Source organism: Doryrhamphus excisus, linkage group LG7, assembly GCF_037039965.1.
Source record: "Doryrhamphus excisus strain RoL-2023G ecotype Guam linkage group LG7, RoL_Dexc_Guam_v1.1, whole genome shotgun sequence".
NCBI lineage: Eukaryota > Metazoa > Chordata > Actinopteri > Syngnathiformes > Syngnathidae > Doryrhamphus > Doryrhamphus excisus.
This window is the reverse complement of record NC_136363.1, coordinates 4,298,885-4,322,369: the sequence shown is the minus strand read 5'-3', so window position 1 is coordinate 4,322,369 and position 23,485 is coordinate 4,298,885. Positions and strand designations below refer to the sequence as shown.

The 23,485-nt window shown below is 40.5% G+C and overlaps 2 protein-coding genes across 2 annotated transcripts in view; one reads left to right on the top strand and one right to left on the bottom strand.

The window, feature by feature from the left end:
* ehmt2 (euchromatic histone-lysine N-methyltransferase 2) overlaps positions 1 to 17,404 on the bottom strand; it is a 23,692-nt gene extending 6,288 nt beyond the window's left edge. The window contains exons 1-19 of the mRNA XM_058047531.2: positions 17,278 to 17,404; positions 16,536 to 16,599; positions 15,696 to 15,821; positions 14,746 to 14,975; positions 14,597 to 14,663; positions 13,105 to 13,181; positions 11,702 to 11,825; positions 11,446 to 11,532; positions 9,938 to 10,074; positions 9,634 to 9,777; positions 9,240 to 9,559; positions 7,499 to 7,750; positions 7,245 to 7,327; positions 6,061 to 6,167; positions 4,068 to 4,190; positions 3,878 to 3,979; positions 2,996 to 3,100; positions 2,106 to 2,260; positions 794 to 961 (exon numbers count right to left, since the gene is read on the bottom strand). Coding sequence (XP_057903514.2) covers positions 794 to 961; positions 2,106 to 2,260; positions 2,996 to 3,100; positions 3,878 to 3,979; positions 4,068 to 4,190; positions 6,061 to 6,167; positions 7,245 to 7,327; positions 7,499 to 7,750; positions 9,240 to 9,559; positions 9,634 to 9,777; positions 9,938 to 10,074; positions 11,446 to 11,532; positions 11,702 to 11,825; positions 13,105 to 13,181; positions 14,597 to 14,663; positions 14,746 to 14,975; positions 15,696 to 15,821; positions 16,536 to 16,599; positions 17,278 to 17,304 — 2,498 coding nt within the window. The 5' untranslated portion in view covers positions 17,305 to 17,404. The remainder of the gene's footprint in view (positions 1 to 793; positions 962 to 2,105; positions 2,261 to 2,995; positions 3,101 to 3,877; positions 3,980 to 4,067; positions 4,191 to 6,060; positions 6,168 to 7,244; positions 7,328 to 7,498; positions 7,751 to 9,239; positions 9,560 to 9,633; positions 9,778 to 9,937; positions 10,075 to 11,445; positions 11,533 to 11,701; positions 11,826 to 13,104; positions 13,182 to 14,596; positions 14,664 to 14,745; positions 14,976 to 15,695; positions 15,822 to 16,535; positions 16,600 to 17,277) is intronic.
* Positions 17,344 to 23,485, top strand: LOC131102054 (uncharacterized). Its single transcript, XM_058047533.2, has 5 exons — positions 17,344 to 17,662; positions 18,667 to 18,875; positions 18,975 to 19,169; positions 20,135 to 20,329; positions 22,019 to 23,485. The coding sequence occupies exons 2-5, from the start codon at positions 18,672 to 18,674 to the stop codon at positions 23,105 to 23,107; spliced, it is 1,683 nt and encodes a 560-aa protein (XP_057903516.2). The 5' UTR covers positions 17,344 to 17,662; positions 18,667 to 18,671; the 3' UTR covers positions 23,108 to 23,485.

Genomic DNA, 23,485 nt, shown 5'->3' with positions numbered 1-23,485 from the left:
ATGGCAAAATTGACATAAAAACGCATGGATTTTAGTATGGGTCATTTTTGACCCACTTACGGAAGAGTGTAGGGTCCAGTCACTCATGCATCTAAGGGTTAAAGAAGACCTATAAGGATCATTTGTGGACACCTATAGAGCAGCTACACACAATAAACCTGCACAGAAAGTTTTGTAGATCTTCCAGAATCTGCACCTATTCCACTGTATTTCCTTGGATTTCCAAAACGGTCTGTTTTAATTTAATGCACCCACGATGGAAAAACGTCTCCATTCATCGCACTTACAACATGCCTCCGTACGATAACGTGGCAATCGCACGGAGATCGTTACGACTCACTACGTGCAAGTAACCGCTCACAGCCAGGCCTGGCGTGGCGTGCGACATAAAAACTAGGAATCGACCGATATGGGTTTTTTTTGGGCCGATGCCGATACCGATTTTTTTCCCCATCATCCTTAGCCGATTTTGCTTGGGCCGATATTTGTGGCCGATACTGCTTTTGGTCCCGCAATTTATACATGCAAAAATGACAATGATAACAAATATTACAGGTCTCAAGTTTAAACAAATATTTATTGTAATGTAAACAACGGCGGAAAAATACATCGGCAAACTCATGCGTGTATCGGCTGATACCGATTCAAGTAAAGAACACAAATATCGGCCGGATATATCGGCCGGCCGATCGGTCGATCCTTAACAAAAACACCCCATGTATTGTGACCGGGGCTTAAGAGAAAACACTCAATGCTACTCTTGCCAAGCCCCCAAAATATCAACCGCACTTACCTGCATATGATTCTTTCTGTCCGAAGCATGCGATTGGTTATTCCCCTTCGTATCTTTCTGTTAATTTGGAGTGCAACCCATACTGGCGTGTCGGGACGTGCAAGGGTGAGGGGCGTGTCTCCTTCCCTGTTCATGGTGTCAATATCCGCACCTCTGGAGAGAAACAACCTGCAACACAAGTTACAGTAGGTCATGGTAATGGTTTTATTTCATTTGAACATGCATCAGATTACAATTGAATGCATCCCATAATCAGTTCACAGTTCCACATGTCCAAAAGGAGTAGGAAGAAGCAAAGCTTATTAAATCCTACCCCTCCATGTGGTACTTTTACAATCAGTAACTGTTACATTTGTTCACTTCCTGCTTTCCTAATATAGTTGAAGTTGGGTTTTTTTTGTTTTTTTTTAATTTTTATTTGCACTCCGGTTTCCTTCCACATTCTAAAAACATGCTATGTTAATATGTAACGTTAATGGTTTTATTTCATTTGAACATGCATCAGATTACAATTGAATGCATCCCATAATCAGTTCACAGTTCCACATGTCCAAAAGGAGTAGGAAGAAGCAAAGCTTATTAAATCCTACCCCTCCATCTGGTACTTTTACAATCAGTAACTGTTACATTTGTTCACTTCCTGCTTTCCTAATATAATTTTAGTTTTTTTGAATTTTTTAATTTTAATTTCATCCTAATATAATTTAATTTTATTTTTTTTTATTTTAACTTTCTTAATTTTGATTTTGATCATTTTAATTTTGATAATTTTGATTTTGATAATTTTGATTTTGATAATTTTGATTTTGATAATTTTGATTTTGATAATTTTGATTTTGATAATTTTAATATATATATTATATTATATATATTTATGGTAAAAGGCTGCACAGTGGGCTAATTTTAATTTCCAAATATAATTTTAATTTCCAAATTTAATTTTAATTTTAATTTTAATTTTAATTTTAATTTTAATTTTAATTTTAATTTTAATTTTAATTTTAATTTTAATTTTAATTTTAATTTTAATTTTAATTTTAATTTTAATTTTAATTTTAATTTTAATTTTAATTCAAAATTAAGTTTTGCTTTGTTAAATACTGAAATATTTCTGGCCACCTTGTGTTGTATATTTGTAATATGAGGTTTCCAGCTCCAGTAGGTGATCTTATTGTTTCAGATCATCCTGTCTGGAATGTAATCACGTCGTCAGGTAATTAAGAGGATTACAGTATCAGTGTAGTATAGCCAGGGAATTGTACATATGGTTAAAAAAAATGGTAAAGCTAAAACTTGACTGAATTTCACTCACGTAACGCATTCCAAGTAACCTTCTCTGGCGGCGATGTGGAGCGGCGTGTCCCCGTGCAGGTTTACTGCTGCCAGGGAACATCCGGCGTTCAACACCATCTCGGCTATATCGACGTTTCCGGCATACGCTGCCCAGTGAAGACACACGTTCAGCTCCTAAGGGGGATATTTTAATTAGTAGGTTCACCTTTAATTGTGATTAATTCACTATAGACTATAGTCACATTTATACCTTTTTTATTTACAACATATTGCGCAACTGCAGGGTCTTGAGACACATGCTAACTCGCAAACTAGAGAGCTATAGCGACCTAAACGGTATCCTCCAAGTTATTTCTTTTAAACTTAATAGCCAAAAACTTACCACTTCCACACGGATAGGGAGAATAACTATTAACAGTTATTTAACCTTTAACATGAACATTAATCAAACGTAATAATTTTTTCCTGGGTACATGATACCATACAGCATCCATATCAAACTTGCGCGGGCCGCACTAAACATTAAACTTTCATGTCAAGTCTGGTGCCTCAAACTAGTGTCCTGCGGGCCACATTTGGCCCGCGGGCCGCATGTTTGAGACCCCTGAAATAAACTATTCTGATTGGTCCATTTCAAGATTTGCAAGGATTGTTTTGCAAATTACCACCGGAATTACGCAGTCCGTGTTTTACCAACACCCACATGTTTGAGACCCCTGCCTTATACTGTAGTTACAGTTTAGTTCATTTAGTCAGTTCTATGCTTAAAATGCTTAATTTAGGCAAAAAAATATGTAAAGTGTACTTTTTTTTTAACAGTCTAGTGTTGCTTGAACATAAGAGGACCTACTTTTTCAAAAAAATTAGGACGCTAGAAAATAAGTTTGAAATCAGATGACATGAGATCACCTTGTCATTGATGGCCACGTCGGCTCCTCGGTTCAGCAGCACTTTGATCACCTCCACGTGTTTATGTTCTGCAGCCCAGATAATTGGCGTCCATCCACCGTTGTCCTGAGATTAAAAAAACAACGGAGAAGAATCTGAAAACGATGTGCTTTAACGATGTATTGTGTTAAGATTTTATTTTTTTTTTTTAACTAGGGCTGTCACGCCATTTAATTATATATTTGCAATTCATCGCATTTTTGTGCACAGTTAATAGTAATTAATCACAGATAAAAAGATGGTTTTTTTTATTTGCTATCACTGCTAATATTATTTAAAGCCCCTACATAACCTGGAGTTTGTAACCCAAATTTTTAGCTTGCAGTCCAAAGCAAAAAAAAAAAAAAAAAACAACCGAGAGAGGCATGTCACTCAAATACCACAGGTATTTTTGGAAATTGCAAGATAAATTTTAAAAATAATTTTTTTCAGACTTTGCAGAAATTCAAGATCATTATAAGGGTTGTTGAGCAACCTCTAAATATTAATCAATATTGATTAACATTTTACCTAAATATATTCTAACATATTAGTGGGGTGAGAGCTTGAAATTTCAAAAGTTGAAAAATAACGACCACACTCAGGCTCATTCAAAAAAAAGGTAAAAAAAAAAAAAAAAAAAAACACCACAACATCATCTCGGGTCTAGAGGGGAGCATTGCTGGAAGAATAATAATTTGATTTTTCATTACACAAGGAAATGACTCAGGGAATGTGGGATAGCCAAATTGTGTGCTGTGCCCCTGAGTGTGTTTGTATTGCTGTTGACGTTTTGTTTAAAAAAAATTTAAAAATAAAAATAAAATATAAAAAAAAATAGCATTTTTTTTTTTTTTTTTTTACCTGTGCATTTACATCAACCTGTCCCGTCTCCAGTAGCATGCTGACAATTTCCAAGTTGCCCAGTTTGGCTGCATGATGGAGTCCAGTATAGCCATCCTCCTCCTATATTAGAAAAAAAAAAAAAAAAAAAACGTAATCTGGAACATTCATCTGCAAAATCTTACCATTAAGTTTGTTAATCGGGACTCACAACGTGGTAAACGCAGGCGCCATTTTGAACAAGGTATCGAGCCACCTCTATGTGGTTGTTAACGATGGCTTCCAGTAGAGGCGTTCTGAAGTCCTTGTCCTGAGCGTCAATGTGAGCACCCGCCTGTTGTCAGCAGAAGATGGTCATTTAGCGAATCAGTGAATCAGATATTCACTGCGCAATATGATCTGATCAACCTCCATGTGCAATATTAAGGGCTCTAAATGCAATATACTAAGTTCTATGTGAAGTATTTCCATAATTCCTCATATTAACTCTCTAACAGGATCTCAGTGTATAGACTGGTTATTTATCTCATATCGTTTCATATTGTCTACATACTGTATTGTATATAACTCTGGGGAAAAACTGTTGATTTTTGTTAATACTTGGGTTGTTTATATTGTTTATTTTTCTATATTGTGTATTTTGTACTGCTTATCTGACTCTGTACTCTTGCTGCTGTGCAATACAAATTTCAATTTGTATTGTATATGCCTTTATTTCAATACAAATGAAGAGCTTGCAACCAAAAGGCGCTAAATCCATTTTGACTACGCACATATCAATCTATTTGGTCATCAAGTCTATATTGCAAATGAAAGAGCTATCAATATAGGTCATAAAAATGCATGCTATAAAAATCCTGCACACACCATGTATTTTATATATATTTTTTTTTATTAATTTTTTTTCGGATTTAGCGCCTTTTGGCTGAAATAAATTTGGAGTCACCTTTAACTTCTTCAATGGCATTGTTGTAAAAGAATGTAAGGTGCTTTAATGTGCTATGCTAATAAAATAATTACAACACAGAAGCCATTCTCAACATACAATACAAAATAATTATTATTAATTAAATTAATAAAAATTTTATTAAAAGCAGTGCTCATATTTGACTGCACCATGAAGGTGACAGTGACAAAAGTCATCTCATTACAAACTCTTTACATTGTATGTTTTTTAGTACAAGTAAAATAATGTTTCTCATGAAAGTTGGAGGTGTCAAGGTAGAGAGTAAAAAAAAAAAACTTCCATGTTACAGAATTACTGTAAAAACACAATTTGTGTTCTCCTGAATTGCATAACATACTGTAACTATCATACGTGTACTTAATGTACACAAACAAAACAGGATGCGCACTGATACTGGCTTTCTGTATGTGCAGTGCCAATTGTATTCTTCTCTCTGATTGGTCAGAGATGGGAAACTTGGGCCAATCAGAATAAAGAATAAAGAAAGGGATTTAGCGCCTTTTGGTTGAAATCTGAAATGGAAATAAGCATAAATTTCATATCACTTTTTTTCATATTTTTAAAAATGATTTCAAGACCAAAATATGTGATTTGGATACACATGACAGAGGTCTATTAAACTCATGAAAAACATGCAACTTAGTGAAAATTGGATTTAGCGCCTTTTGGTTGCAAGCTCTTCAAATAAAGGCATATCTTAATCTTAGCTAACAGTGCTTATTCTTCTCATAACCCTACAAAGCCCTCCACGATCTGACCCCCCCCTCCCCCATCCCCCTATATCTGACAGACCTCCTCCATCCACACAATCCCCCGCGTCCCCTTCGCTACTCCAACCTCCTGGCACTCCCCTGTAAGACCAAGACTCCGAAACCTGGGGAGACGGAGCCCTTTCTCCATCGCTGCCCCCCACCCTCTGGAACTCCATGCTTGCCCTTTGACCTTCCCAGTTTCAAAAAAACAACTAAAAACCCTCTGCTGTGTCCCCGCCCCGCTTTTACTCATGTTTTAACTGTGTATAAACAAATGAATGTTGTATTTTAACGTATCTTTTACTTGCTTTTATTCAACTCCATTTTTCTGTAAAGTGTCTTAGAGTATTTTGAAAAGCGCTATACAAATAAAATGTATTATTATTATTATTATTATTATTATTAATGAGTGAGGCGGGCAAAGTGCAAACTAATCTAACAAATTAATCTGATACCTTTGAGGCTGCAAGAATGTACTCACTCACCTGTAGAAGTATGTAGCAGACTTCCAGGAGACCTCTTTGAGCGGCAGCGTGTAGAGCAGAGCGCCTGTTCTGGGAATCAGGCTGGTATGTGGGATCGATTCCCTCCACTTCAAAAAAAGAAGGCAAATGGTCAACATGGGGAAAAATATTCACCCCGTCCAAAAATGATTAACATGTATGTACACTGGCGGCACGGTGGTCGAGTGGTTAGCGCGCAGACCTCACAGCTAGGAGACCAGGGTTCAATTCCAACCTTAGCCATCTCTGTGTGGAGTTTGCACGTTCTCCCAGTGCATGCGTGGGTTTTCTCCGGGTACTCCGGTTTCCTCCCACATTCCAAAAACATGCTAGGTTAATTAGCGACTCCAAATTGTCCATAGGTATGAATGTGAGTGTGAATGGTTGTTTGTCTATATGTGCCCTGTGATTGGCTGGCCAACAGTCCAGGGTGTAATCCGCCTCTTGCCCGAAGACAGCTGGGATAGGCTCCAGCACCCGCCACGACCCTCATGAGGAAAATCAGTAGAAAATGAATGAGTGAATGAATGTACGTATGTACACTGCCGGCACGGTGGTCAAGTGGTTAGCGCGCAGACCTCACAGCTAGGAGACCAGGGTTCAATTCCACCCTCGGCCATCTCTCATCTCTCCGGGTATTCCGGTTTCCTCCCACATTCCAAAAACATGCTAGGTTAATTGGCGACTCCAAATTGTCCATAGGTATGAATGTGAGTGTGAATGGTTGTTTGTCTATATGTGCCCTGTGATTGGCTGGCCACCAGTCCAGGGTGTACGTCGCCTCTCGCCTGAAGACAGCTGGAATAGGCTCCAGCACTCCCCCGCGGTAGAAAATTAATGAATGAATGTATGTACACTGGCGGCATGGTGGTCAAGTGGTTAGCGCGCAGGAGACCAGGGTTCAATTCCACCCTCGGCCATCTCTGTGTGGAGTTTGCATGATCTCCTTGCGCATGCGTGGGTTTTCTCCGGGTACTCCGGTTTCCTCCCACATTCCAAAAACATGCTAGGTTAATTAGCGACTCCCAAATTGTCCATAGGTATGAATGTGAGTGTGAATGGTTGTTTGTCTATATGTGCCCTGTGATTGGCTGGCTCCAGCATCCCCCGCGACCCTCGTGAGGAAAAGCGGTAGAAAATGAATGAATTAATGAATGTACACTCACTTAGCATAAGTAGAACTCTCTGCACCTCGCCTTGCTTGGCGGCAGGGTACAGCTGGCGGGGATGGAACCTCAGTTTCTTTCTCCTGAAAAAAAAATAACAGTGATTTCTCATGTAATAATCGTGGTATAACATAAAGGTTTCTAATCCAACCCACTTTGTGGGGATTTACTGTGGATTTCGCACCCAACAATTCACAAACAAACATTGGTTTGCAAATACAAAACATCAATCTCATACTCATTCGGACTCAAACCTTTCGGTGTCCTGTGTGAGAATAGCCTTTTGTAGCGCCGCCCTGCTTGGTCCTGGCGGAAGAGCGCTAGGGCTAACAGGTTTCCCGTTCGGCATACAGACAGAAGGACCCACGCTGTCCACTCCTTCCTCAGGGGGGGGGATGGTGGTGACGGATGCAGTGGAGGGTACGGGTTGGGTTGGTTGCTGCTGTTGTTGTTGTTGTTGTTGATCCACGGTCAACATTTCCAGTCCATGGCTGCGCATACGTGCACTGGTAGAGGACATAGAAAATCATATAGTATGACAACTATAATGTAACCTACGTGACATTTGTTTATGATTTATAAGTCATAAAGGTTTTCACACAGACAAACCAGAAGGTCTAACATTATAAGTCAAATATTTTCATACAGCATAGAACACCTGTTGAAGAACGTTTGAATACATTTTTAGAGCCTTTTAGAGCCTTCTAGACATGAAATAACACCCCTATAGTCGCCTTTACACTTGTATTATGTATAGTATAGTAGACATCAGAGAAAGTAAGGGATTAAATAAGACATCATATAGACTCATTAGTATTAGAAGAGAGCTCCACGGTGGACGAGTGGTTAGCACGCAGACCTCACAGCTAGGAGACCAGGGTTCAATTCCACCCTCGGCCGTCTCTGTGTGGAGTTTGCATGTTGTGCATGCGTGGGTTTCCTCCCACATTCCAAAAAAAAACATGCTAGGTTAATTAGCGACTCCAAATTGTCCATAGGTATGAATGTGAGTGTGAATGGTTGTTTGTCTAAATGTGCCCAAGTGATTGGCTGCCTCTCGCCTGAAGACAGCTGGGATAGGCTCCAGCACCCCCTGCGATCCTCGTGAGGATAAGCGGTAGAAAATGAATGAATGAATGAAAGGAGTGTAAAGGTGACTATAGGGGTGTTATTTCATGTCTAGAGGGCTCTAATATTGTTAAAAACTGTATATATAAATAAGGCTGTTTGCTTCTTCCTACTCCTTTTGCAAATTTATTAATAATGTTGCTATGCATGTCTGAAACAAACATTTTTTCTGTGAATTAATCAAATTAATTAAAAGTGACTCTACTAATTAAAATATCCCCCTTAGGATATTGAGAGCACTCAGCTCTCGGTGCATCAGCACACATTTACAGCAACACAAACTTACTTTTTTTGGTGTAATAGGGGTGTGAAAGGTGACCATAGGGGTGTTATTTAATGTCTAGAGGGCTCTAATATTGTTAAAAACTGTATATATAAATAAGACTGTTTGCTTCTTCCTACTCCTTTTGCAAATTTGTTAATAATGTTACTATGCATGTCTGCCACCAGTCCAGGGTGTACCCCGCCTCTCGCTCAAAGACAGCTGGGATAGGCTCCAGCACAACCCCCCTGCGACCCTCATGAGGATAAGCGGTAGAAAATGAGTGAATGAATAGCATTGGAAGAGTTCCTTCTACTGGTTTCCTTTTTACTTCCTGTTTATGTACAGTATAGTCATCAATGCAACATCACTGACACCTAGTGACCAGTGTAAAATATTACATCATAGCATGTCTGAGTCTACTGAACACCAAGTATAGTATAAATCATTTTTCTGCTTGAAAATGCTTAATTAATAAAAAAAAAAATACAATTTACTTTACATACGTGCACTGGAAGAGGCCATACAAAATCATATATGACAACTACAATGTAACCTCCGTGACATCTGTTTATGATTACTAAGTTGCGGAAACAGATTTTTACCTGACAGGCCTTTCGGGCATTTTCCCATCCTTCATCCCACCCGTAGAGGCCGTGAGCGAGGGTGCCGTGGGGGCAGACGGCGGTAGAGACGGTGTCGTGGTGGAGGACGCCGACATGGTGACGACCTTCGTCGCCGTGGCTGCCGTCAAACTAGAAGATGGCACGGTGACCTCCTGGGCCTCGGTAGCATCTTCGCCGCAGTGGGGGCAGAAGAGCATTCCGCCGTTTGCCCTGCTGCGTCCGCCCCCGAGCACTGTCACGCAGCCCCGGTGGAAACGGTGGGCGATGCGCTGGTCCGGGCAGCATTCGAGGAATGTTCCCTTGAAGAAGATAATAGACGTGAGAAAAAAAAAAGAGACCTAAAAAAGGAGTGAGAAGAACTTGTAAGGCTTACAGTTATGCAGAAGTAGCCACAGCCGGGGCAGCAGTGGTGCTTGACCATATGTGAGCGATGGGTGTCGCAAAGCACCATGAGGGGCACCCTGCTAGATGGCCGCATGGTCTCTCCTTTGCTGGTCACATTAGTACATGCCCTCAGCTGGCAGGTTTTAACCAAAACAGACAGCAAAGAGGTTACAGTTGACGATTAGCATGTAGCTTCCTGTCTGCAGTTTGGATCGTTAGCTTCTAGTTGTTTTTTTACGACGACAACAGGCAGAACTGCAAAAAAAAAAAAAAAGGTCAACATTGACACAAACCTCTCCGTTGCTGCTCTCGGTGGCCATGCACTGTCGGCTCACGTAGTGGCTGGCGCTGTCGACACGAGGGGCCTCCATTCTGCAGCTGCACAGAGGAAGCTCCTCCAGCCGCTCCGTGTCGCCGCCGTCACTGCCATCTGAAACCGACAACATTCTTTATCACTTTTTCATTAGTCATAACCATATTTATAAGTCAAATATTTTCATAGAACGTGTGAATATGTTTTTTTTTAGAGCCTTTTAGAGACTTCTAGACATGAAATAACACCCCTATAGTCGCCTTTACACTCATTCATTCATTCATTTTCTACCGCTTTTCCTCACGAGGGTCGCGAGGGTTGCTGGAGCCTATCCCAGCTGTCTTCAGGCGAGAGGCGGGGTACACCCTGGACCGGTCGCCAGCCAATCACAAGGCACATATAGACAAACAACCATTCACACTCACATTCATACCTATGGACAATTTGGAGTCCCGGAAAAAACCCACGCATGCACGAGGAGAACATGCAAACTCTACACAGAGATGGCCGACGGTGGAATTGAACTCGGGTCTCCTAGCTGTGAGGCATGTGCGAGAACCACTCTATCACTGTGTAGCCCAAATAGTAAACAAAGATGTATACAGTGGCTTGTTTTTCCACAAAAAAAATATGTTTTAATCATTCATTCATTTTCTACCGCTTATCCTCACGAGGGTTGCGGGGGTGCTGGAGCCTATCCCAGCTGTCTTCGGGCGAGAAGCGGGGTACACCCTGGACTGGTCGCCAGCCAATCACAGGGCACATATAGACAAACAACCATTCACACTCACATTCATACCTATGGACAATTTGGAGTCGCTAATTAACCTAGCATGTTTTTGGAATGTGGGAGGAAACATGCAAACTCCACACAGAGATGGCCGACAGTGGAATTTAACCCTGGTCTCCTAGCTGTGAGGTCTGCGCGATAACTTGACTACCGTGCAGCCCGCCTTTACACTCAGGCATTAAATAACATAACATAATATAGACTCATTAGTATTGGAAGAGTTCCTTCTACTTGTCCCGTTTATGTACAGTATAGCCATCAATGCAACATTACTGACACCTAGTGACCAGTGTAAAATATTACATCATAGCATGTCTGAGTCTACTGAATACCACATACAGTATCTTTTTTTCAATTTTTCTGCTTGAAAGTGCTTAATTAATTAAAAAAAAAATACAATTAACTTAAATATGCATCCATCCATCCATTTTCTATACCACTTGTCCCCACTAGGGGACATGGGGGTATGCTGGAGCCTATCCCAGCAGACAATGGCAGCTTAAATATGCATATTATTATTATTAACAGTCACACTCAGCCAGGAAAGTAATAAATCAAGCGCAAAGTGGCAAGGGATACTTAAAGGGGTACTTAAAATCATTCAACACCTTTGTACGTTTACTTTATTTAGTATATTTGTTTATTTTGCATATTTCGTACCCATGATACACCACATGACAACTACTGTATAAACCTACCATGATGGGGTGAGAGTGTCAGACTGTCAGCAGCAGCAATGTCTAGGGCACCTAAGGGAACCTCTGTGTACTCTGCGGATGTTCCATCTGGAAACAGTAAAAAAAAAAAAAAAAAACATTTTTTAATTATGCACTCAATATAATTAATTTTATTTATTTAATTAATTTTATTAAAATTTTTCTGCAATTTTTTTACGATTGAATGCATTAAAATAATTCAAATGTTTTGGGTCATTAAGTTTACTATATCACTGACCTCCAACAGCCTCCGTCGCATCCGAAGTGATTTTATCGTCGTTCCCCTCGTCTGCCTGATTCCACGGGAAGTCTAGAGATTTGTTTTGAAGGGGTGTGTTTCTTTGAGATTCCGATTCTGAATCCTGCAAAAGGGAGAGAAAAATCCCACCTGACAAGACAACATATGCAATGTTTTCTTCACATCAGCATTTTTGACGTAAAAAAAACGTGCAGAATTGCCACATGGAAGGTATAAAAACATGTCTGCAAGCAGCCGTTTGGATCTTTCTAGGGTGCTGGAGCCTATCCCAGCTGTCTTCGGGCGAGAGGCGGGGTACACCCTGGACTGGTGGCCAGCCAATCACAGGGCACATATAGACAAACAACCATTCACACTCACATTCATACCTATGGACAATTTGGAGTCGCCAATTAACCTAGCATGTTTTTGGAATGTGGGAGGAAACCGGAGTACCCGGAGAAAACCCACGCATGCACGGGGGAGAACTTGCAAACTCCACAGAGAGATGGCCAAGGGTGGAATTGAACCCTGGTCTCCTTGGTTAACATGTTAGCATTTTAGCTAATTTACTGATATCTAAAGGCAAATACACACATGGCATTATGTGGGGACACTATGGGACTGCCTTAACACTTTTGGGACTTGAAGAGGTCATGCTAGGTGCTAGCATGGTAGCCATTGGCATGTTAGCATTTTCTAACATTTTATCACACAGCATTTCAGGGACATTTTCTAACATTCATACCTTTGGACAATTTGGAGTCGCCAATTAACCTAGCATGTTTTTGTGGGAATGTGGGAGGAAACCGGAGTACCCGGAGAAAACCCACGCATGCACGGGGGAGAAGATGCAAACTCCACACAGAGATGGCCAAGGGTGGAATTGAACCCTGGTCTCCTTGGTTAACATGTTAGCATTTTAGCTAATTTACTGATATCTAAAGGCAAATACACACATGGCATTATGTGAGGACACTATGGGACTGCCTTAACACTTTTGGGACTTGAAGAGGTCATGCTAGGTGCAAGCATGGTAGCCATTGGCATGTTAGCATTTTCTAACATTTTATCACACAGCATTTCAGGGACATTTTCTAACATTCATACCTTTGGACAATTTGGAGTCGCCAATTAACCTAGCATGCTTTTGTGGGAATGTGGGAGGAAACCGGAGTACCCGGAGAAAACCCACGCATGCACGGGGCGAACATGCAAACTCCACGCAGACATGGCTGAGGGTGGAATTGAACCCTGGTCTCGTAGCTGTGAGGTCTGCGCGCTAACCACAGTGACGATACTCTGGATTTGGATTTTTTTGGCGCAATTTAAATGTATTTAAATGCGTTTAAAATGTATTGATAATGGCAGGTGTTGTATTTCACTCTTAATTATCAGCATACCGTATTTTGGGTATTTTCTGACAGGGTCTTCTCAGGAGTGCTGGCAGGTATGTGGTCCAGTTTTCTCTTTTTTGCAACTGTTGAGAGAGTGACACTTTCATTAGGACTCGGCAGCATATTATCATATGAAGGCAATTCCCATCTAGCAATACAATGCAGTGTATCAACTATGGAGAAAACAAAGAATCATGTTACATATTTTTTATATATATACAGTATATATATATATATATCTATATATATATATATATATATATATTAGGGCTGTTAAAAATAACCAATTTATTTAATTAATCATGTCAAATTTTTTTTGTATAATCAATGCATGCACACTAGAGCAAGCACAGCTCTCTGTTATGACGGCAGACGGAAGCACAGTGAAGCATCCCCACACAGTCACACAGAGTCTGACACCCTTTTCTAACTTTTTGGGTTTTTTTTGGGCAAATATATGAAACATTACAGTGCATTTCTTACATCAATCAAAATATAACTTTACATTATTTACATTTGTATTCAACTATCTGATCACAAGCCCAAAAGGAGTAGGATGAAGCAAAAGCTTATAAGTTCTTACCCCTTTTTTGTAAGATATAATCATGTTCATGCCACAGTTTTGTTTTCCCCTGTTATTATTATCATTGTAATATTATTATTGTTATTATCATTATCATCATTATTGTTATAATCTTTATCATTATCACCATTGTTATTGTTATTATTATCATCACCATTATTATAATCATCATTAATATTACCATTTTCATAATTATAGTTGTAACAATTTTTGATTTTTTTTTATTATTTAATTTTGCAGACTTAATTGCTTCTTGTAGAGTGCTGTATCATTCCATCTGTTTTCTGAAATCTGCAGTATTTGTGCTTTTATTATCAATTTATTAGCCCACTTTCCCCCCCCCTAAGTGTAACATTTACATATTTTCTGTATTGCATGTGTCTAATCTTGTGCATTAAAAAACAAGAACTTGAGACTGTGTCTGAACAGGTGACTAACTTCTTGTTAAGCCCGACCTTGACGTTTTTAGACGTGCATTAAAAAAAAACTTCATTCTGACCTGAACACATCACCAGCAGTACAATTCAAACACAATATACTACTTTACCTCAAAATTATACTTTACCTCAAATATTTTTTAATTGTCATACTGTAATAGAAACTTTTTCCAACCAAATTTTCCACAACTTGACGAAAAAATTATTTAATATTCTAACTTTATTTTTCAAAAATACATATTTCCCCCAAAATGTTATGACTAGAATATTTTCTGAATATTGTAATGTCATTCTGCAAATATTTCGACAATTCTCTATGAAATATGCTGCTTTTTGTATAACTTCAAATGCATTTTTCAGTATTTGTCAGTGTTTATATGTGAAATATATCAAGTGGCATCATGTTGCCGCCTTACGTTACACTTAAACGGCTTCTACTGTATCACATAAATTTGAACCAATACAGAAAGACCCTCACCGGTGTCTGTGTCTGACGATGACCCTGAAGGAGGCACGGGAGCACCGGGTGTATCGATTTGGCTCTTCTGTATAATACAGTAGTGAAGTGATCATGAAAAGATATTAAATATCCATAACAACATATTTCATCTTTTCCCATAATCTTACCTGCACTGGTGGTGGTCTGTTCATTGTTTTGCGCGCCCGATGGATTTTTGGGGATTCACATAAGAGCGAAGGAGAGGAGGAAGATGGCGGAACGGGCGGCAGGACGGGTTTACTGCTAACAGGACCGGAAACGCTCATCTTTGCTCGGCCTGGGGACAGCGTCAACGACGTGGAAGGAGAGGAGGACAACAAGGAGGGCGACGCCGTTTGCAAGGATTTGGCTGCATGTCCTGGAAGAAAAAAAAAAAAGTTCAATCCATTACAGTGGAACCCGAACGCATCATTTCGATGTAAAATTAGTCAATTTGTGTCGAGTACTAATATGAAGTCGAGTACTGCAGTGAGCCATTCATTCATTTTCTGGGGGGAGTGGGGGTGCTGGAGCCTATCCCAGTTGTCTTTGAGCGAGAGGCGGGGTACACCCCAGACTGGTCGCCAGCCAATCACAGGGCACATATAGACAAACAACCATTCACACTCACATTCATACCTATGGACAATTTCATTCATCCATTCATTTTCTACCGCTTTTCCTCACGAGGGTCGCAGGGGGTGCTGGAGCCTATCCCAGTTGTCTTTGGGCGAGAGGCGGGGTACACCCCGGACTGGTCGCCAGCCAATCACAGGACACATATAGACAAACAACCATTCACACTCACATTCATACCTATGGACAATTTGGAGTCGCCAATTAACCTAGCATGTTTTTTTTGGAATGTGGGAGGAAACCGGAGTCCCCGGAGAACATGCAAACTCCACACAGATATAGCCAAGGGTGGAATTGAACCCTGGTCTCCTAGCTGTGAGGTCTGCGTGCTAAGCACTCAACCGCCGTGCAGCCCTGCAGTGAGCCAACAACATGAAAAATAACGCAAAAGCAAGCAAAGGCTAGTTTCCGTTTACATCTCGGTTCTTCCACTCCAAAAAAAAGGGGGAAAAAAATAATTTACCTGGTTTGTGAAGTGGGGAGGAGTCAGCTGGCCATTTCTCTCCATCCTCTCCATCTTTGGCCGCATCCTTTCCCGGCTGTTGAGAGCTCAACACCGGCTGTGCAGTCATGGTGATGTCTGCATTGTCTGAAGGGTAAAAGATCATTCAATGAAATACATTCAGTAGTGCTTTTTTTGGTTCGTTTTTTTTGTTTGTCACACTTAAATATTTCAGATATTTATTGACATTTATAAAAAAAAAAGGGAGGGGGTTGCAATCCTTAGCAGCAACACACTACCACCACCATATTTTACTATAATGTTCTTTTTCTGAAATGCGGCGTTACGTTTACGTCACACCATCCAAAAAGTTAAACTTTTATTTCATCAGACCACATAGGATTTTCCCACAAGTCTTGGGGACCATCAAGATGTTTTATGGCAAAATTGAGACAAGCCTTAATGTTCTTTTTGTTCACCAGACAAAAATAAAATAAAAAAAAAATTAAAAATAAAAAAAAAACCTTAAACTATATTAGGAAAGCAGGAAGTGAACAAATGTAACAGTTACTGATTGTAAAAGTACCAGATGTAATGGTAGGATTTAATAAGCTTTGCTTCTTCCTACTCCTTTTGGACATGTGGAACTGTGAACTGATTATGGGATGCATTCAATTGTAATCTGATGCATGTTCAAATGATATAAAACCATTACCATTACCAATTAACATAGCATGTTTTTGGAATGTGGGAGGAAACCGGAGTACAAATAAAAATAAGACATTTAAGAGTAACAAACCTGCAAAAAAACACATTATCCACGCTAGTCTATTTATTTTAATGAAAAATTTGTAGACTTACCCTGCTTGACTTGACTGGGCCCGGCTATCGACTCATTTTCCGACTCATTTGCATCCGTTGACTCCTAGAAAATAAAAAGATTTAATATTCTACACGTACAAAAGACATTTACGATCAGAAATGTATAATGTATCAATTTTATATTACTTTTTATTACATTTTAATCAATATTTCATCATTAGCTGTAACATTTTTATGTCTTTAGTCATATTTTTAACCCCCGTTTGCTCATTATATTTTTTCCAACACAATCCTTTTCCTTGAACACACCATACCAGGCCAGCATGGCTGTGCAGTGTGTGTAATCCTTCCCTCCCACTTCCGCACACATTTTGACCAATCACGTGCAGCTAAACGCCCCATCACTGCTATGCATCATACTTGTGCAAAACACAATGACTCTACTTTAGCAATAGTAGACAAAAAAAACCTTATACGATAATAAATTAAGGCTCCATTATTGAACATGCAAACACAGGCGGGCTCATGCATTGCAAAATTACATGGACCACCTTAAAAGGACTCCTTTGGAACACAAAACAGTTCTAGGCTAACGACCATGCTAACACTTGAGTTCAGGATAGCTTAGAAGAAAAACTCTCCTGTAATTAACAAATAAAAAATACACACATTCTGACACTGATACACCTTTACGCTAAGGTTTCACTATTCGCGACGGTGTGTTTTTAAAAGACTCAAATCGTATTACTAGCCCGCAATGTTGTGCGGTGTCTTATGCTACCTTTGTCGCTGCTTCAGATGCCGACATGTTTCCAATGAGCGCCGACGTAAGTGAACGTGCTTACGTCACAGGACAAGCCCCGCCCCTTGTACCTGACGTTATTGATTTAAAACCCCACTGATCGGAAATCAGTCTGCAAAGCTCACGTTGTAAAGAAACTGTACCGCTTAAACAGAACCAAAGTCAGTCGGACTGGCAACTGGTCAAGGTTGGTTGCTGGGTTAGCCGTCGTCCATAGAGAGGTCGCGAAGTCAACACAGTCACTGGCTGAAAACGAAAGAAACGACGCCGCTGGACGACTAACGCGCGTTTTAGCACTTGTCGTTTTCAACAACCATCTTTTTAGTGCTTATTTAAGGAGTACTCGACGGAGGGGAAGTGGCAGGTGAGTGACCCCCCTAAAGTGAAACGCTGAGGAGGTTTTGTTTGTATGACCGGTCGGATGTCAGCAAGCTAACCTGTTAGCTAACGCTAGCTGATGTTTGTGCTATTGGATTAGCGGTGAAGGAAAACAGGAAATCGATCGTCTGGATTGATAACGTTGTCGAACCGCTGTCATCTATTGTTGTCATTTAAAGAGACATTTGAGACATGTTGTTTTTTAACTAAAAACAACATGTTTTTTTAACTACATTTAGTTAACTTTTCAGCATAAGTCCATTCTAAAGTGGAGAACTGTACAGTATTACGTTCGGTGCTATGTTATAATACATATATTTTCCCTCGTTTTAACTGTTACTTAAATTAGATAATACGATTTTAACTGTCATTTTTGTGCAATCTTTTTTTTACAGACAAATTAGATTAGATTCAACTTTATTGTTATTGCTAATGTCAACAAAATTGTATTGCTAATGCAACAAAATGCAGTTACCATCCAACCAGAATTGCAAATTTATAAATACCTTATTAGTAAGTAAATGTAGAAATAGAATAGAGCTGTAAATGGACAGATATATGTACAAACTATAACAGGCTATGAATATGATACAGTGTGGATATATACAGGGATATAAATGACTATAATATGGCTATTGCAGATTATAAACAGTATGCACAGTATTAATGTGACAAAATATAACAGTAATATGTACAGGAAGTAGTGCAATGAAGTGACTATGATACAGTGTGGTTTTATAAACAGGGATATAAATGACTATAGTATGGCTATTGCATATTATACAGATTATAAACAGTATGGTCTAGTATGAATGTGAGAAGATATAATAACAATAACAGTAATATGTACAGTGTGGAATAGATAGATATAGATAGATAGACTTTCTGTATTGTCACTGCACAATAACATTGCCAACAAAATGTCGTTGCCTGGCTCCCGTATAATAATAAATAATTATTATTATTATTTTTGTTTGAATTTTTCTCCAGACAAGATGGATACACTCTGTTTCCGCTTGCCCGGCCACGGCGACATGACCCTGAAGCACATGAATTCTCTTCGGTCTCGCCAGCATTTTTGCGACATCACCATTTTGACCAGCAACAATCAGACATTCCGGGGACACAAAGTCGTGCTGGCGGCTTGTTCGCCATTCCTGAGAGACCAGTTCCTCCTCAGTCCCTCCTCCAAGCTTCAGGTATGGAGACCATTCACAATGCCTCAACATTGACATCTCTTTTGCTAATCCACAATGAATACGTGTCCTTTTTTGTGTCTCTGCTTACGAATATTCAAGGTGTCAATGCTGCACAGCTCCTCGGTCATGTGTGATCTACTACAGTCGTGCTACACCGGTGTGTTGCAATTTAACCCGGAGGAGATCGTCAACTACCTGACTGCTGCAAGTTACCTACAGATGGAGTGTATCGTAGAACGCTGCAGAGATGCTCTGAAGAAATACATGCAATTGAAGAACCCGAATCCACTGAAGGTCAGTGACGCTTTAATGCGAAAACATAAACCCACATGTGAAGTCATCAAGATGGAGGACTCATACCGAGACCTTCTCAGGGGCAAAAGGTCCAAGTAGGGAACGTGACTTGCTAGTTTCTGCACTGTTCTTTCAAGTGGCTGCTCTGATCAGGAGGATTACCAGCACAAAAAAAAGCCCCCGCTTCCATTATACGGGTGAGAAAGTTTCACCGTGTAATTGAAGACGCCATACCATGTGAGGAATTTGCATGAATTTGCAATGTCACTCACCCTAGGGTGCAAAGTGCAGGTTTAGATTGCACTATAATTATAGTCAATAATTCATTCTTTGGCGGCACGGTGGACTAGTGGTTAGCGCACAGGCCTCACAGCTAGGAGGACCAGGGTTCAATTCCACCCTTTGCATGTTCTCCCCGTGCGTGCGTGGGTTTTCTCCGGGTACTCCGGGTTTCCTCCCACATTCCAAAAAACATGCTAGGTTAATTGGCGACTCCAAATTGTCCATAGGTATGAATGTGAGTGTGAATGGTTGTTTGTCTATATGTGCCCTGTGATTGGCTGGCCACCAGTCCAGGGTGTAATTCGCCTCTCGCCCGAAGACAGCTGGGATAGGCTCCAGCACCCCCATCGACTAGGCGTTGCACTGGTTATTGTGTGATGAGGCGTTCAAGCACACTGGTAGCTTTGAGACATCACACCAACCAGTCAGAAAAATGCTGACATCACTGTACGCCTGCTAGCTGGCCGAATCTGAAATCTATAGAAACACCCCATTGCTAATAGCGTCTGACATGGGCCAGCACTCCTGACTCTGAAGGCCTTGGGGCCTTTCTGCAAACTGCAAGACTGGTCGTAGGTGAGGTCATAGGTCGCAGCCCATAGATATCAACAACTTGCTCGACTATGCAAATGATTATTATTTTCGATATACACACCAAACACTGTCCATTCTCTGTGTTCCAGATAACTACCGAAGAGAATCCGCCTCAGCCTGTGATTGTCAGCGGCAGCATTCATTCCATCGCGTCACCCCCCGCCGGCCGCCCGTCCCCTGCGCATAGCCCGGAAGTGCACTTAGTGGATGAGAGCAGTCGCAGCGCACAGGAGAGCAGTCAACAACACGATGGCAGTCCTTTGGTGCAAAAAGTACGCGTGAAGGTGCGTGACGGGCACGCTCATACATTTCCAATACAGTTGTGCTATCATGGTAGCTGTGCTATGCATGCTCGTGTAACTAGTAGCATTGCTAAAGTTAGCATACTCGGGTTTTCTGCTATTTTCATGGGTAGACACATATATAAACACTATCATGGTAGATGTTAACATGCCAACATTAGCATGTTAATGTTAATGTTACACTGTTAATGCTTGTTAGTTCTTAGCACACTAACATTAGCTTGTTAGCATTGCTAGCATGCTAACTTTAGCATAGTATTTTTGTAGTCATTTTCAAAGATACACTATTGTTAGTTCTTAGCCTACTAACATTAGCATGTTAGCATTGCTAGCATGCTAACTTTAGCATAATATCATTTTTAGTCATTTTCAAAGGTACACTATTGTTGGTTCTTAGCACACTAACATTAGCTTGTTAGCATTGCTAGTATGCAGACTTTAGCATAGTATCATTTTTTTGTCATTTTCAAAGGTACACTATTGTTGGTTCTTAGCACATGAACATTAGCTTGCTAGCATTGCTAGCATGCTAACTTCAGCATAGTATCATTTTTAGTCATTTTCAAAGGTACACTATTGTTAGTTCTTAGCACACTAACATTAGCTTGTTAGCATTGCTAGCATGCTAACTTTTGCATAGTATAATTTTTAGTCATTTTCAAAGGTACACTATTGTTGGTTCTTAGCACACCAACATTAGCTTGTTAGCATTGCTAGCATGCTAACTTTAGCATAGTATCATTTTTTTTATCATTTTCAAAGGTACACTATTGTTGGTTCTTAGCACATGAACATTAGCTTGCTAGCATTGCTAGCATGCTAACTTCAGCATAGTATCATTTTTAGTCATTTTCAAAGGTACACTATTGTTAGTTCTTAGCACACTAACATTAGCTTGTTAGCATTGCTAGCATGCAAACTTTTTCATAGTATAATTTTTAGTCATTTTCAAAGATACACTATTGTTGGTTCTTAGCATACTAGCATTAGCTTGTTAGCATTGCTAGCATGCTAACTTTAGCATAGTGTTGTTTTAGTCATTTTCAAAGGTACACTATTGTTAGTTCTTAGCACACTAACATTAGCTTGTTAGCATTGCTAGCATGCTAACTTTAGCATAGTATTTTTGCAGTCATTTTCAAAGATACACTATTGTTAGTTCTTAGCCTACTAACATTAGCTTGTTAGCATTGCTAGCATGCTAACTTTAGCATAGTATTTTTTAGTCATTTTCAAAGGTACACTATTGTTAGTTCTTAGCACACTAACATTAGCTTGTTAGCATTGCTAGCATGCTAACTTTTGCATAGTATAATTTTTTGTGATTTTCATAGGTAGACACTGTTATGCAACGTGTTAGCATGCTAGCGTGCTAACATGAGCACACTAGCATTTTTTTGCTATTTTCATGAATATGAACTTAAGCATTTAGCGCTATTATGTTAAGTGTTTAGCTTGTTGGTATTCTTAAAGTCATTCAAACCCTTCCGTGTTATATTTTCATGGTCAAGGAATCTAAATACGTAGATAAATATGAACGCCATATCACATAACGCCATTATCACCATGAGACCAGACAAGATTAACTTTTATCAAATATTACAAAAGAGTTGTCCAAAAACAGTACTGATATAAATTATAAATATTGTTATTTATGCATTTTTGCCGTAGGATAACGCATCAGACGATGAAGGAGACACCCGCCGAGAAAAGCAACAAGTGTTCCAAGTTTACATCTCTGATGAAGAGCAGAACAGTGTCAGGGATGAGGAGACCGAAGCGCCCGCCGATGCGCCTCCGGGTGCATGTTCCCCTGAAACGGAGGGGGTCGTGGTCGGTGGAGAGAGCAGCGAATATGACCTGAACCCAGCGGGAGAAGGTCTCGGTACGGACGGCTTCTCTCGAGATGGACTCCGTGCTTTCAGACACAGGTTATCCGAACCTGTGCGAGGCAGAGGGAGACCAGCGGGAAGGGGTTTCAAGAGGAGACGCTGGGTGTCCACTCAGGAGAAAAGATCTCAGAGATTAGCTTCTCAAGATCTGTGGTATCTGGCCAATGCAGCAACAGCAGGGGGGTTTGGGATGGATTTCAGCGAAGTGCATAAGACCGGGAATTTTTTCTCCGTCGATGCCCCGCGACTGGACTTCAGCTTAGACGAAACCCAAGTGGACAAATCCTTGCCGTCGGCCGTGAATAGTTTGACTCATTTTGCCGTGGAGGAGTCGGGCGACGCCGGCGAGGGGAGTTCCGGCTTGAATGCCGGTACAAGCGAGGGAGGCGACGAGTCCGTCGCCGTGGTGGGCTCCACGTCCAGCGTCACCGGTCCGGTCATCTGCGAGCACTGCGGCGTCACGTGCCCGTCGTCCCACGCCCTGGCCCTCCACTACTGCTCCGCTCATCAGGTTTACGCCTGCCCCTTTTGCGACAAGCAGTTCCAGCACTCCTACAACCTGAACCGGCACATGGCCTTGCACCGGGGCAACGGGAAACCCCACCAGTGCCCACTCTGCTCCAAGGGCTTCACGCAGAGGTCCACGCTCATCGACCACATGAACCTCCACAGCGGCGAGCGCCCGCACCGCTGCGCGTACTGCCACGCTCGGTTCGCGCACAAGCCTGCTCTGCGGCGCCACCTGAAGGAGCAACACGGGAAAACGACAGTGCAGAATTCCCTCCACGAGCAGGAGGAACGAGAGAGATCCGTCAGAAGGATAAGAGAGGAAGCCCAGGAATGTCCGATCACTGAGCGAGTATCTTAAAACCAAAGAATGGAATAAAAGAAAAAAACATTTAATCACGTTAGTAGTTTAGCTGTGAGGCCTTTGTAGTGCAGAACAATATGACTGCATAAACTGCTTTGTTTTGAGAAATTATTTGATACACTGTGTATTGTCAGGATATTGCTGGGGGAAAAAAATGCTAATTTTACCCGATTGTTGTATATGTTTTAATGGTTTTAAATGAAAAAAAAAACTTTATATCCTACTGTAAATGATTGTAAATAAATACAGCATTAAATGTCAAAGGAAGCCCGTGGGCATTCATTTTAACTTTTAACTTTTCAGTTGATTTATTATTATTATTAACGTTTTTCATTATACAAATATATACATATAGACTAATCACAAAATGCTAAC